The sequence below is a fragment of the Argiope bruennichi genome, chromosome X2, assembly GCF_947563725.1.
Source record: "Argiope bruennichi chromosome X2, qqArgBrue1.1, whole genome shotgun sequence".
In the NCBI taxonomy this organism is placed as follows: domain Eukaryota; kingdom Metazoa; phylum Arthropoda; class Arachnida; order Araneae; family Araneidae; genus Argiope; species Argiope bruennichi.
This window is the reverse complement of record NC_079163.1, coordinates 77,361,584-77,374,485: the sequence shown is the minus strand read 5'-3', so window position 1 is coordinate 77,374,485 and position 12,902 is coordinate 77,361,584. Positions and strand designations below refer to the sequence as shown.

The 12,902-nt window shown below is 26.2% G+C and overlaps 1 protein-coding gene across 2 annotated transcripts in view; it reads right to left on the bottom strand.

Moving 5' to 3' along the window:
• Positions 1-12,790, bottom strand: part of LOC129960325 (shootin-1-like) — a 39,581-nt gene extending 26,791 nt beyond the window's left edge. Inside the window, exons 1-5 of one of the 2 annotated variants that reach the window (XM_056073691.1) lie at positions 12,672-12,777; positions 10,204-10,350; positions 8,148-8,268; positions 960-1,012; positions 531-591 (exon numbers count right to left, since the gene is read on the bottom strand). In XM_056073691.1, the coding sequence (XP_055929666.1) occupies positions 531-591; positions 960-1,012; positions 8,148-8,262 (229 nt within the window). In that variant the 5' untranslated portion in view covers positions 8,263-8,268; positions 10,204-10,350; positions 12,672-12,777. Of the gene's footprint in view, positions 1-530; positions 592-959; positions 1,013-8,147; positions 8,269-10,203; positions 10,351-12,671 lie in introns of both variants that reach the window. The other variant, XM_056073692.1, reaches the window with a different exon arrangement.
• Between the last annotated feature and the right edge of the window lie 112 nt (positions 12,791-12,902).

The following is a 12,902-nucleotide window of genomic DNA, read 5'->3' as shown; positions in this document are numbered from 1 at the left end:
TTAATGAAACAGTGTAAATCTGAAATATTTGATGCATAATATTTCACATATGGATATCACAAAATTTCGTTTATTTTTCTCAACATTGATTATTTAAAATTTGAATTGTCATTTGAGAGAAAGGAAAAAAAGTCTCAATGATTTTGAAGAAGGTGAGAAAACTTATAAATAAATACCCAAGAAAGATAGACTTTGCCCATAAATAATTTGCTTATTTAAAAAGTAGCATATTTATAACTAACCACTTTAAAGTTTACTGGTTCTCATGCACAAAAAATAAATAAGTAACACGAAACATGCCTTATCTGCCAATGCCTGTAATTGTTTCAGATTATATTGTAAATGTAATCTCAGCATAAACAAATGTAATTAATATTTCATAAGGCATGAACTATATAGCCATATTCTTATTTAAAATGTCTCATTCATTCAAAATTGAATGAATCCTTTGAATGTTTCAGTTCAGTTTTTAATTTAAAAGATTCAAAAGAAAATTTCCTAAATTTTATTAAACATCAGATGAAACTTACCAGATTGCATACGTTCCAATAACTCATCTTTCTCTTTGATTTCAGCAACTAGCTTCTCTTGCTAAAAAACATTCAACGAAGCATTAAATTTCTCCAAACACAGTTTTAAATTCCATACTATATATTTCCTACTAAAGTTTGAAACAAGAAAGAAATCCATATTTTCAAAAAGGAACAGAAAGCAAAGAGCAACATTTAGATTTTATATGCATATTAATTAAAATATGAATAAAATGTATTATTTTGATATCACATTTTTTAATAAACAACATTTCACTTATTCTTACTATTATAATAAAGAATCTGTGAAATATTCTTTTGCTTCTTACAAAATATATAGATACATAAAATTCAAACAACGAATATTTTAAAATTTCATTGCGATTAGCATTGAATATATGATTATGGTAACTTGAACACAAAACTTACCTCAGTTATTAATGTCTGCTTTTCAAGTTTTAATTCTCTCAATTCAGCCAAAACTGTAAAAATACTAAAATTCAGCATTTACATGAGAAAGAAAATTGAAAAGAAGTAATCTTAAAGAATTTTATACTGATTTCAAATCAAAATCATTCAAATTATGCATTAACTAAACACATTATATAATTAATCGATACCAAATAAATATATTACCAATAACACCTGTGTACACATTTTCAACTCTTAAATCAGAAAAATGTTATCAAAATTACTCTTGCTTTATTTCATGAGGATAATAAAAATACACCCAGAGAAGAAATTTCATCTCACATTTAAGAAACACAAAACACATTTTAGCAAAATTTTTATTATTTTGCAATTTAAATTAAGAATTATGCAGTTTTTTTTTTTTTGTCATAAATGATCAGAAAATGAATATAAATTTTTCTTTCAAAGGATTAGCAATAGCTCTTTGTTAAAAATGTTTTTTTGACACTGATCACCAAGAAATGTATTGCAATAACCAGATATAAAACCAAGAACTTTTTTAATAAAATGCAAATATGAAAAGGTTCCCAATTCTACCATTTCAATAGCTCTACAGACAAACTGTAAATACATAATGCATAGATGAAAGATTTGTAAACAGCAGAAGTCAAGAGAAATAAAATATTTCGGAAACCATGAAAGCAAAATTTTCATATATGCATATCATTGGTATAAAAGTTCATGAATACAAAATCATTTTCTTGTATTATTATTTATTATTGTTTTTTTATTATATATATTCTACAAAACAGTTATTAATGACACCCTAGAAAAGTCAAATTATTTCTCTACTCACAAAATTAAGCCAAAATGATTTCCATGTAGTATATATATATATATCTATAGATATATAAACAAATTACTATGAAGGAAAATTAAATGAATCACCATATAGCTTAACTACTAAAAAAATGTTAGTAAGCTATTAGATTTTTCATACTATAATATAACTATATTTTAATAACAATACAACTATATTTTAAAATAATATATTTTCCTAGATACAAGAATAAAACAGAGGGTGTGTTCTTCATTTTCAACATCAAAGACCTAGTTCAAATAAATAAAAAAAAAATAACTCCCAATTATTTCAGAATTTTACAAAAATTTAACTTATAAAAGAGATATTTTAAGCCATCCTAGTAATTTTAAAACCTAACAAGGTAATCAGGATGACACCTGTGCCAGATTTTCAACAGATTTGATGTTCATCAGACCCACATATAAGATAAATTTTGAATGCAAATGGATAAAAAACACAGTAGCATTGTCACAAATCATTGTACCTTCTATCATTTTCACAATGCAGATATAATTAACCATTTATAGTATATAATACAAGAAATTTATATTTTTAAAAATTATCTATAAATTTATGAATTAATGGATTTCTCTGTACAAAAAACATCTTCTTTAGTTTGGGTTGAAATGAAAACAATTTCTTTCTTATGAAACAGCTCATAATTTTCTAATATTAATATGCATTGCTTTCTGTAACATCCATACAATATTATTTATTATTTTGATAAAGTATTTTTCAAACAAATTATAAACAGTTTGAAAATAGTGTTTCTCAGTATGTATAACCTGATGCTGAAGTGCTTGTTTAATCTTAGAACTGGAATCTTGATAATTTACAACATTCATGATTTGTAAATGTTTAATACTATTCAGTTGTCTTAACAATACTAAACCAGATACTTCTCAGAAACTCTTGAAAAATTACATTCCCTTTCGCAGATCCCAAATTCTCCAATCCAATGATATATCACCTAATTCTTATCTTGTAGGTACTTTTTGTCAAAATTGCAAAGTTACCACAAATTGCATCATGCATCACCATGAGATGAAGGAATGATACACCACATATATTTTTAAGCCCATTTTAAGAAGGAAATTTTAATGAGAATAGAATATTGGAATTTTTTAATACTTCACATAAAGCATATATAAAAATTATGCAAGCCATCTGAAATGAAAGGAGCAATATATATTTTGATAATCATTCGACTTTTAATTTGCTTTTTACAAATTAAATTACTTTTTACTCATACAAACCAGTGAATATATGCAATATTTAGTTAGCAAAAAATAAATTTAGCCATGTAATGAAAATATGGTAGATTAATTTTTACTAATCAAGAGATACATGAGGGAGCTGATATTTTTAATGCAATTCTCTGCATGGAAAAAAAAATAATAACTCCAGATTAAATTTTGTTTAGTCTTAATCTGCACTGCTTTCTAATATAAATTCTAATTTATATATATATATATATATATATATATATATATATATTTGTAATACACTTTTCGTAATTTTTTGAATTTGTAATATTGCTTCCCTGCACTGTAAGTCTAATGGTTATGAAGATAGTTTTACAAATATAATAACGGACACTAAATCAATGCAGGATCAGTGACCCCTGAACTAAGCAACTTTGGCAACAAAAATGAAGAACAGAACATTTGAGCACCTTGAAAACTGCTATATTAGGATTCGAGTTCCGGAATTTATTTTGGAATATTAAATGACCAAGTCAGAAGTGAGTCAAATCATGAGATGCAAGTAGTTGAGAAAAGTCTCTCTTTGGAGTAATGATCTCATCCAAATTCATTCATTCTGAGCACCTTGTGCTGTTACGGTTGCTTATTACCGATTTGCAGCCTATGTGCTGCTATTTATAACTAGAGCTGATTCGTGTATGCTTCGTCTGTACTTCGTTACTCGTGAATCATATTTTCGTATAAAATAAAATGCCATCATTTGATATTGAGCCTGTCGGACTTTTTCATCATGCAGTTCATGAACAGAATTTGGATTTTTTTCGGTAGCAATATATTTAGTAAGTCATCTATTTAGAAAATATAGATACTTTCTTGAAAAAAAAAATGTTTAGCAAGAGGAAAAGTTATTCATTCTTTATAATGAAGTTGGATTGCAAGACAACAATGTATGCAAATAAAAAAAAGTCAAAATAAAATATTCTAGTTAAGTTTTGAATTACGTTAAAGCCTGAATTGCATGTGCTTACAAATGAATTGATTTCATTAGCAGTGTATTAATTAAATACTAAGTAAATAACATTTCATTTAATAACTATAAAGAGGCTACAAGTGATGGACTCCCAATTTTCAACCATTATCATATAAAAAGGATTGCACTTGAGCTGGTACCCTATTCTTCAAACTTTCATGCTAGACAGACATGAAATCATTTCAGTTAAAAATACTTATTTAATCCAATATTTAGCATGCTTATTCAGAAAGAACTTGTTTTCAATAGACGCGGAAGATCTACAACTTCAAATGTTTTACATAGGTATTGTAAGCATGTATTTATACACATGTCTGAATTATAATTAAAATAAATTAACGTAAGTTTCTAAGAATTAGACAATCAAAAGATTTTAGAGAACATGTAAATATATTATAGATATCCTACTTGATTAGTATGTGCACCCCAAATTTGTTTTACTACAGCTTTTTACAATTTGCCAATTAAAGAATTAATATGTATCCACATATTACACAGCAGATCATTGACAAAGTTAATATTTCAATCATCGATACTCCAATTCTTAACCAAGAAATATGCTACCAAGTCACAGCAGCTTTCATATATTTAAAGAAACCAAGGGCAAGAGAATCTATCAACAGCTTCAATTGTTAATCAAACAACATATTTCCATCATAATAACAGATGAAAGCATATGATTTGCTTTATTTTCATAACTTATGATCAAATGCATTTCTCTAATCCATATTCACTGGAAATGATGAAACAAGGTATTATATCTTAAGCAAAAATTCCTCCATCATATGTTTCTATTTTCATATGGACACACCTAATAAAAATGCAAAATGATAGTTTAAGTGTCTACTTGCCATACTTTGTTTTACTATAATTATTTATGAATAACATTCTCTTTAACTAGTAGCAGTAGTTTTAGATAAAATGTCCTTCTGAGAAGAACTGACAATTATGCGAATTAAAAATTATAAACATATAAAAATTCTTTCCATAACAGTACTTATTCCTTATCATAATTATTCATTAATGTCCAACATCTTATTTACAGGACATTACATTTTTCTTCTATGTCCAAATTGAATGCATTCCACAGTTTCTATTTAATATGTCTACTTATTATGTATTCTCAAACCCTTAAACAATTTTCAAATGGTATATACCACCCTTAAGCCAAATTCTGAAGTCAAAGGCACAGTCTTTTTTTTTTTTTTTTTGAAATAATGAAAGCTATTTGAAAGTATCTTTATTTATTTATTGGTATTTTACTATATTTTGAATTTTTTTTTAATATCCATTAAGAAATTTTTAAAAAGATTTAATGCAAATATTTTAATAATTCTTCTATAAAAAAGAAAACACATATTTTTTTATTTTATTTTATTTTACAGTTTACAATCTTGGAATTTTTAACAATTTGAAAGAAATTTAATGGAATCCATGCTTTAAATTAAGTTGAGTGTTAATACTTCATAATACATATATAAAACTATTTGACTTTGTTTCTTTTACATGAAAATTCTTTCTAAAACAATTTTATTCCTTGATAAAAACAAAAACCAGATTTTGCTAAAATCCATCCATTTGAGCTTAAGATTAAAATATAAGTAAAATAAGAAGAATAAGTAAATAAGTAAAAAATAAGTAAGTAAGAAAAATAAGTAATGACTTATGTTTACTTTTATTGTATGTATGACTTAGTAATTATTTTACTGTTTACTCACTCAATAAATGTCAATTTAGTAAATAAAAAAAAATGTTGCATGAAGCTTCATTGTTACATTATTCTATAATCAAACTTTATATTACTTAATAATCAGCAATTATTTAAAATACAGTTCTGGCTGAATAAGACTATTTAGCAAATTCTTTGGATTTATAGCAATTTGAGTGAAAAGGAGCTGGTTAATCACTTTTTGGAACTAACAAAATATTTTTTAGATCTATTGCCTGTATCTCATGAACTGTAAACTAAAAGCAGAGAAAGATGCAAGTGCAAAAAAAAAAAAAAAACTTTCATTTGTCACTTAAACATTTATCACTTTTAATCCCCAATTTTAGTGAATACTGATAGTTTATCTGCATTTAAAGATTCTGGATCTGGAATGAGTACATGCATGTCTCCTTCTACATTCAGACAAAACCACAGTGACCTTAAGGTAGTCATGATGACAGCATTATAACCAAAGGGTCAAGGATTTGAAATTTGATCCCATGGAAGGACTGCTATGCATGTGGGCCTGGCACACATTAAATTTGATGTCAAGAGTCAAACATTTTCATGCTGACAAGGCAAGGAAATTTGGAGAGGAGGTTGTATTAGGTATGGTCCTCATCATTTGATCACAGTTAAAAATTAAGATGTTTGTAATAAAATAGCCTTTGTACAGCTTCAAAATGGTATGTTGATATGATATAACTAAACAGTAATGCAGCAAACACCAATTTTCAATGGCACTACTTATGCAGTTATGGAAAAAAGATGCTACAAATCCCTCCAACACATGTTACTCCATTTCTAGCCATTAGTACAGTGAAGTAAGAACAAGAGGGGAGGGGGATAGAAATCTAGATTGCCATTCTAATGTCTACATTAGAGATAAAATATTAGTATTTTCATGACACTTCTTAAAGTCAAATCTGATGAGGGAATTAAAAAATACTAAGTCAGAGGTATTATTTGCTGTTGTAAAGGCACTGACAGCAACTAGGTGATAAAATTCGCTTTTGCCCAAGGTAATACTTCCTTCATTGCACCACTGTTTACAGCACTCATAAATTTTGCTTAACATATTAATTGTCACTGATGCTGTGATTCACACTTATCTAGTTAGACAGCCCTATCTCTATTAAAAAGATAAAACAAAGATAATCTAATTAAATAGCAGACTCAAATCACTGATGCAACTGATGGAAGAAAACAAATTTCAAAATATCTCTTTTATATAGCAAATGAATTGGTTCCATATAGTTTCTACCAACACGAGTGCAGATATGGAGTATCTCAACTGCCATATCTTTATACTTAGCATCCATTCTCACTTGCTTCACCGTACATTTGATGTATATTTACCTGTTTGAATGTATAATGGCACTTCTAAATTTACTATGTCATCATAGATCATATTATCACAAAAAATATTTAAAACACTTAAAATGTAAAACTTTCAAAGAATAACATTTGCTTCAGCTAACTGATTCAAGGGTAGTTTATCAAACAGACAAATGCCTAAAGACTCCCGAAGCTTCACTATTTTCTTCCAAGCATTCTCAGAGAAATTTAATTTTTCTGCTTTCATATAATTTAGAAAAGCTTTGCACTCCAAATTATTCAACACATTCTATCTAATTCAAAATAAGTATCGCTTAAATTTAGAGCATTATTCTGTAACGTTTTTAATTAATTATCTATTGATAGCTTTACATTATTTTATGGTTTTAAAAAAATATACTACTTTATTATTTAAAAACTGGTATTTAGATTTTGTTAAAATAATTTTGTAACTTTTTTGCAACCATATTTAAAAATTATTTTAATTTTGAATTTTTTCAAATGGGAGATACTGAAACCAGCTCTCTTAAAAGTGATACGGAACTAAACTTTTTTGATGCAAGTTATCAAATTTGCCTATTATAACTGTCTTATAGAGATATTAAATTAATATTTACAAAAAATATTTAATTTTGAAAGTTGGGGAGGCAAGGGGGAAGCGAGACTGGCAATGTCTAAGGGCCCTTGCAATGTATAACTCAGTCTGGATTTATTTATTAAGCATTATAAAACAGTTATAAAAACATTGCTGGTCTCCTGATTAGAAATTTACATTCAGTAAATACTTGATAATGTGCAATTTCTCAGTCAAGACAGAAATGTTATAACAATCATGAAATGTGGTTGTTATACATTATTCCTTTCTAATATTCTGAATAGAATGTGGCATAGATTAAATTGTAAACATTATTTTGATGAAGAGTGCCAAATTTTTATTTTGCTTCGTGAGCAAATGAACACACTAAACATATTTTGTTCATAGTTTTCAAATGCATCAAAGATTTTTTTTTTCTTTTACAAATTTAATTTTAATTATAGACAAGTTAAATTTTAAAATACAAACCTTGTTTTAAAATTTCTTTAATTTTTGTATACTTTTCATCCAATATATTATATTGCTCTCTAAATGATGAGTCTTGCTCCTTTATAGAATGTTTTTTAAATGACCGTTTATCCATTGTTTCCTAAAAATATAAAGAATAAAAGCATTCTATAATCATGAGCATGATACTAGAAACTTACAGAACTTACTTATTAGTTTTAGTTATTTAATTTAATGTGGATTCTGTATTAGTAATAACCTATTTCTTAAGAGATTTGAGAAAAACTGATTTCAAGCTCCCGTAAATTTCAGAAAAAATCAATCATCATATCAAAATCATAAATCATATTTAAACATTGTGTATATAACCTTTCTTTGACTTTTTCTTTGTTTATATCTTTTTTACCAAATAAATACATAAAATACAAAATCTGAACAAGAAGCAGACATAATGGCCTTATATAACCAAAGATATGTTTTTAAATAAAACATACATTGATAAATTGCTTAATACCAATCAAACTATCATTTTAAAATAAAACTATGTAGAGCTAATAAATTTAGCATACTGTTTCATTTCAATCATTTTTATTTCAATATATAAACCTGATACATCTTTGAAGAATAAATTTTCACATGCTCTTATTTTACTTTTATAAAAAGGACACAATGTAAAAGTAATAATGTTAGTTGCTTAAAAAATAGCAACTTGGATCCATTTTTGCATAAATTTTTAGATTTCTTCAAAATGATGGTGGGAAAGATCAAGAACTATGATTTATCAAATTAAAAAGATATTTAATAATACAGACAAAAAATATTAAGTAAAGTTTTAAAGTTTAAAAAATCTGTAATATTGACAAAATAAAAGACAAACACTGAGCTGTATGGTAGCGAGAAAATTGCAATTATAATGAACAGGGAAAAAAAAGAAATGTAGAGGGGTAATAAAGCAAAATATTCCAAAACATTGCAAAAAAATGAAAAGCATTCCTACAAGTAAGAGATTTAATGTCCTTGTAATAGAAATAACCATCAAATACACAATATTCCAAACAAATATATATACATTGATGATAAACTATGATAAAATCTTGTATATCACTGTTTCAGAAGACAGTAAACAAACACTCTAACTATATGATAATGTTATACAAGAGAAATTACCTATCTTTTAATTTAAACACACAATATCTTATAAAATTTGGTCACACCACATTAGAAGAAAATGTATTTTTTCTAAGAAGAATTTTAGGAAAAATACTGCAGTCATGATGCTAATGCTATTAATTAGGATGGAAAACTACAATGAAATAAAATACACACACAAAATGAACAGAAATCAGACAGGTATACAAAATCAGTTTCATTTTAATAACTTTTAACTAACTTTAATAACTTTACTTGCATATGGTCTATTTCACTTTTTATTTTAATTCATTTTTTTTAATTGGAAAGTATATGAAAATAAACATAGAAATATTTAAAAATATTTTTAAAGCGAGATGAGAAAAAAAATCAAACAATATATAATGCAATAAAATTCTTCATAGAATAGAAATTCATTTGATATAAGAGCATTTAAAATAAATTAGTTCATGATATTCCCTAACATATCAGAAGTTTTACTTTTTTTTTTTAAGTATGAATACATTGCTATGTATCAGAGTGTACAAACTAAATGTATTTAATAAATTAATTTCATAATATATAACTATTATTAATTCAAAATAATGTATTCAATGATTTCTTTGGTGAGATGCAGTTTTGGCCTGTGATTGTTAATAAATTTTTTCTGGGGGGTGAGAAGTCCCATTATACTGAAATAGTAACCAAAAGAAAAGTAGGTTGAAAGGGTTGCTAGTGTATCCATTTGGCTTGATTATAAAAATAATTGCTGGTGTTTAGTGTGGTTGAATTTGTTCTATAATAAGAAAGCTACAAGGTTCTAATAGTTGATAAATCCTTATGATTTTTTTTAAGATAAAAAATTTGTTCAGATGCAATTCCAGATGTTACAAGCATTGTTTAAACAGTTTACTTTTTTATATATAATTCAAAATTGAAGATTCCTTACTTTCAATGTGCTAGCAATGCTATGTTGCTTCTTAATTGGCTACTGCAGCCATATGACATTTCTTAAAATTACACAATTGTTTAAGGTCCATTTTATATTGAATGCTCAATTTCCTCTCCAGAACTTTTTCTCCAGCCGTCTAGCTCACTATATAAGGAGAAAGGAACAGTAAACCGTTGCATAATGCATACTTTCATAGATTTTCTATATTTTTATTCCACTGCTCTCTAATAAATTACATAATTGTTGCATGAGAAAGAATAGTGTTTGTTTTGTCCAACACAAAATAGTAACCTTAAGTGCTAATGACCATCTAAGCAATATAAAAAAATAAGAAATTACATTAATAGTTATTATCATCAAAGGAACGTGAAAGAGTACATCATTAACACTTTGAGGATGATTTGATTTGAGGAAAATCTGATGTTGAGCCTTAATTTTTATTTCAATATAGAGAAGCAATCTCTACCTTTAGTTTTGACAGTTCAGTTAGTAATCAGTCTATTTCTACCATGATATTCCTAGTTTTATGGTGTTCTAATAATTCAAACTTGTAATAGGAAAGTAGATTTTTCCCATCTTGAGTTTACAATACTGACCTGAAGCCTACTATAATTTTATTTATTATGTTTTAAGATTGTATATATAAATTACAATAATTACTACATAGAAATGAAGAATATCTGCATGTAAAAAGATGCCTACTAAATTAGTTTATTGAAGAAATAATGCTTTATCATCAATCAGAAAAACAAATTTTAAACCTTTATATATATACTTTCTTTAATAGCTTTTATAACTACAATTTCATTTAAGTATTATTCTGGATAAAAATAATGGAAAGTTACTTAACCATCTAAACAACAATTTCAAAATTATTATTGTTCATTTAATGAAAAATACTCTTAGAGAGGTTTAAAGACAACAAATATAATAAATAATGCAACTAGTTGCAAATCTTTCCTCGAAATGACCAAGAATATGATTCTATACCTATTTAACAAACAGAGAACAAAAGCTTAACTGCTATATTTAACTGAGTAAAAAGCTTAAGCAATATATTGCATTTTCTGTTGATTCTTTCATGATAAAACCTTCCTGCTAGACAGTTAAATCATCTTTTATGGCAATAGAAAAAAATGATACAGAATAAGAAAAATTCCTTAATAATGGCTAAGAGAAGGATTTGAACAATTTTCAACATGATTAAATACTGACAATTAAAAAAAGAAAGAAAAAAACACTTTCTAGTTTATATCAATGAACAGATACATATAAACATGATCAGACATCAGACATAAAGTATATTAATCCCTTAACATATTAATCCCAAGTGCAACTGAGACTAAAACTACAGGTCCTCTGATACTGAAATCCAGACTACCATGATTTCATTATTTTATATATTTATCAAAAGTTAATTTTAAATAGATAGTATTTAGATCTAAATATTTAAAAAGGACACTAAACAAAAATAAAATATATCCTTCACAATCATGAAAATTAACTAATAAAAGATACCAATTTAATAGAAATGCATGCAACAAGAAAAAAATTATTAAAAAGTATGTATTAATTGATATATCAAGTAAAACAAAGAGTGACTTCAATATTGTACAACAATAGTACAGAATAAAATATGATTAAGTGAAAAGAAAAACAAATGATTCTATTCTTGTTTTAAAATTTTATAATTGTAACAGAAATATTGGTCATACCAATATATGTGCAGCATATATGGTATAAAAAATACACATCAATATCCATGATTTTTCCAGTTATAAAGATGGCATTTTAAAACAGCTAGAACAAATTAACTCACATTTCTTTTTCTTTTCATTTGGCACGAGAAACAATGGGGGGAAAAAAACACTCAGAATGATTGAAATAAAATAAATCATTAAGAAATAGCAATTTTGCAGTTTATTATTTAATCTCTTCATAAATATAATAGTTAAAAGCTTATCTATAAATTATTTGAATTAAGTCTCCTTCCAAATTTACTTTTATATCAATTTAATCAGACATCTATATTAATTTATATTTTTTATATTATTTATAAATTTTTTATATTGTTTATATTAATTTAATCAGCCGAATCTCAAACAAACAAGAGTTTCTCAAAAAGAAAATCCATTTTTCTCATTCATGAAATGGGAAGAATAAATTTGGGTGTATCAAAATTATTCTTTGATTCTTTTACATAGATTCATAAGTTACTTTAACCATTTATTTAATCGGTGCTATCCTATTTAACCTATATTTTGATTGCAGTGGACATTTTCATTACAATCGAATCATAACTAAAACTGTACAAAAATAAATAAAAATGAAGGGTCGAATTTTTTCTTATCGCATCTAAATATAGATAAATACATACAAGAAAATTTAAAATCTTTTATTTATAAGCAAAAAAGAATAAAATTCCCATGTAATTCAGATGAGAATACATTATTAGGTACACATACCCTTTATGTTCTATAATTCATCGAAGTACCATAATCTGACAAACAGGCGAATAAACTTTACCTTCCAAAACATTAAAAAGCGCGGCGGAAATTGCGTTCTGCTACAATTTCCTGTATTTACTCCCAACAGATGGTTGTACAGTCGTATGCAATCTATGACGTAACATTTAAAAATACACTAGAATAATGCCGCAGTAGGGGAGAAAAAAATCATAAATTTATATGAATTAA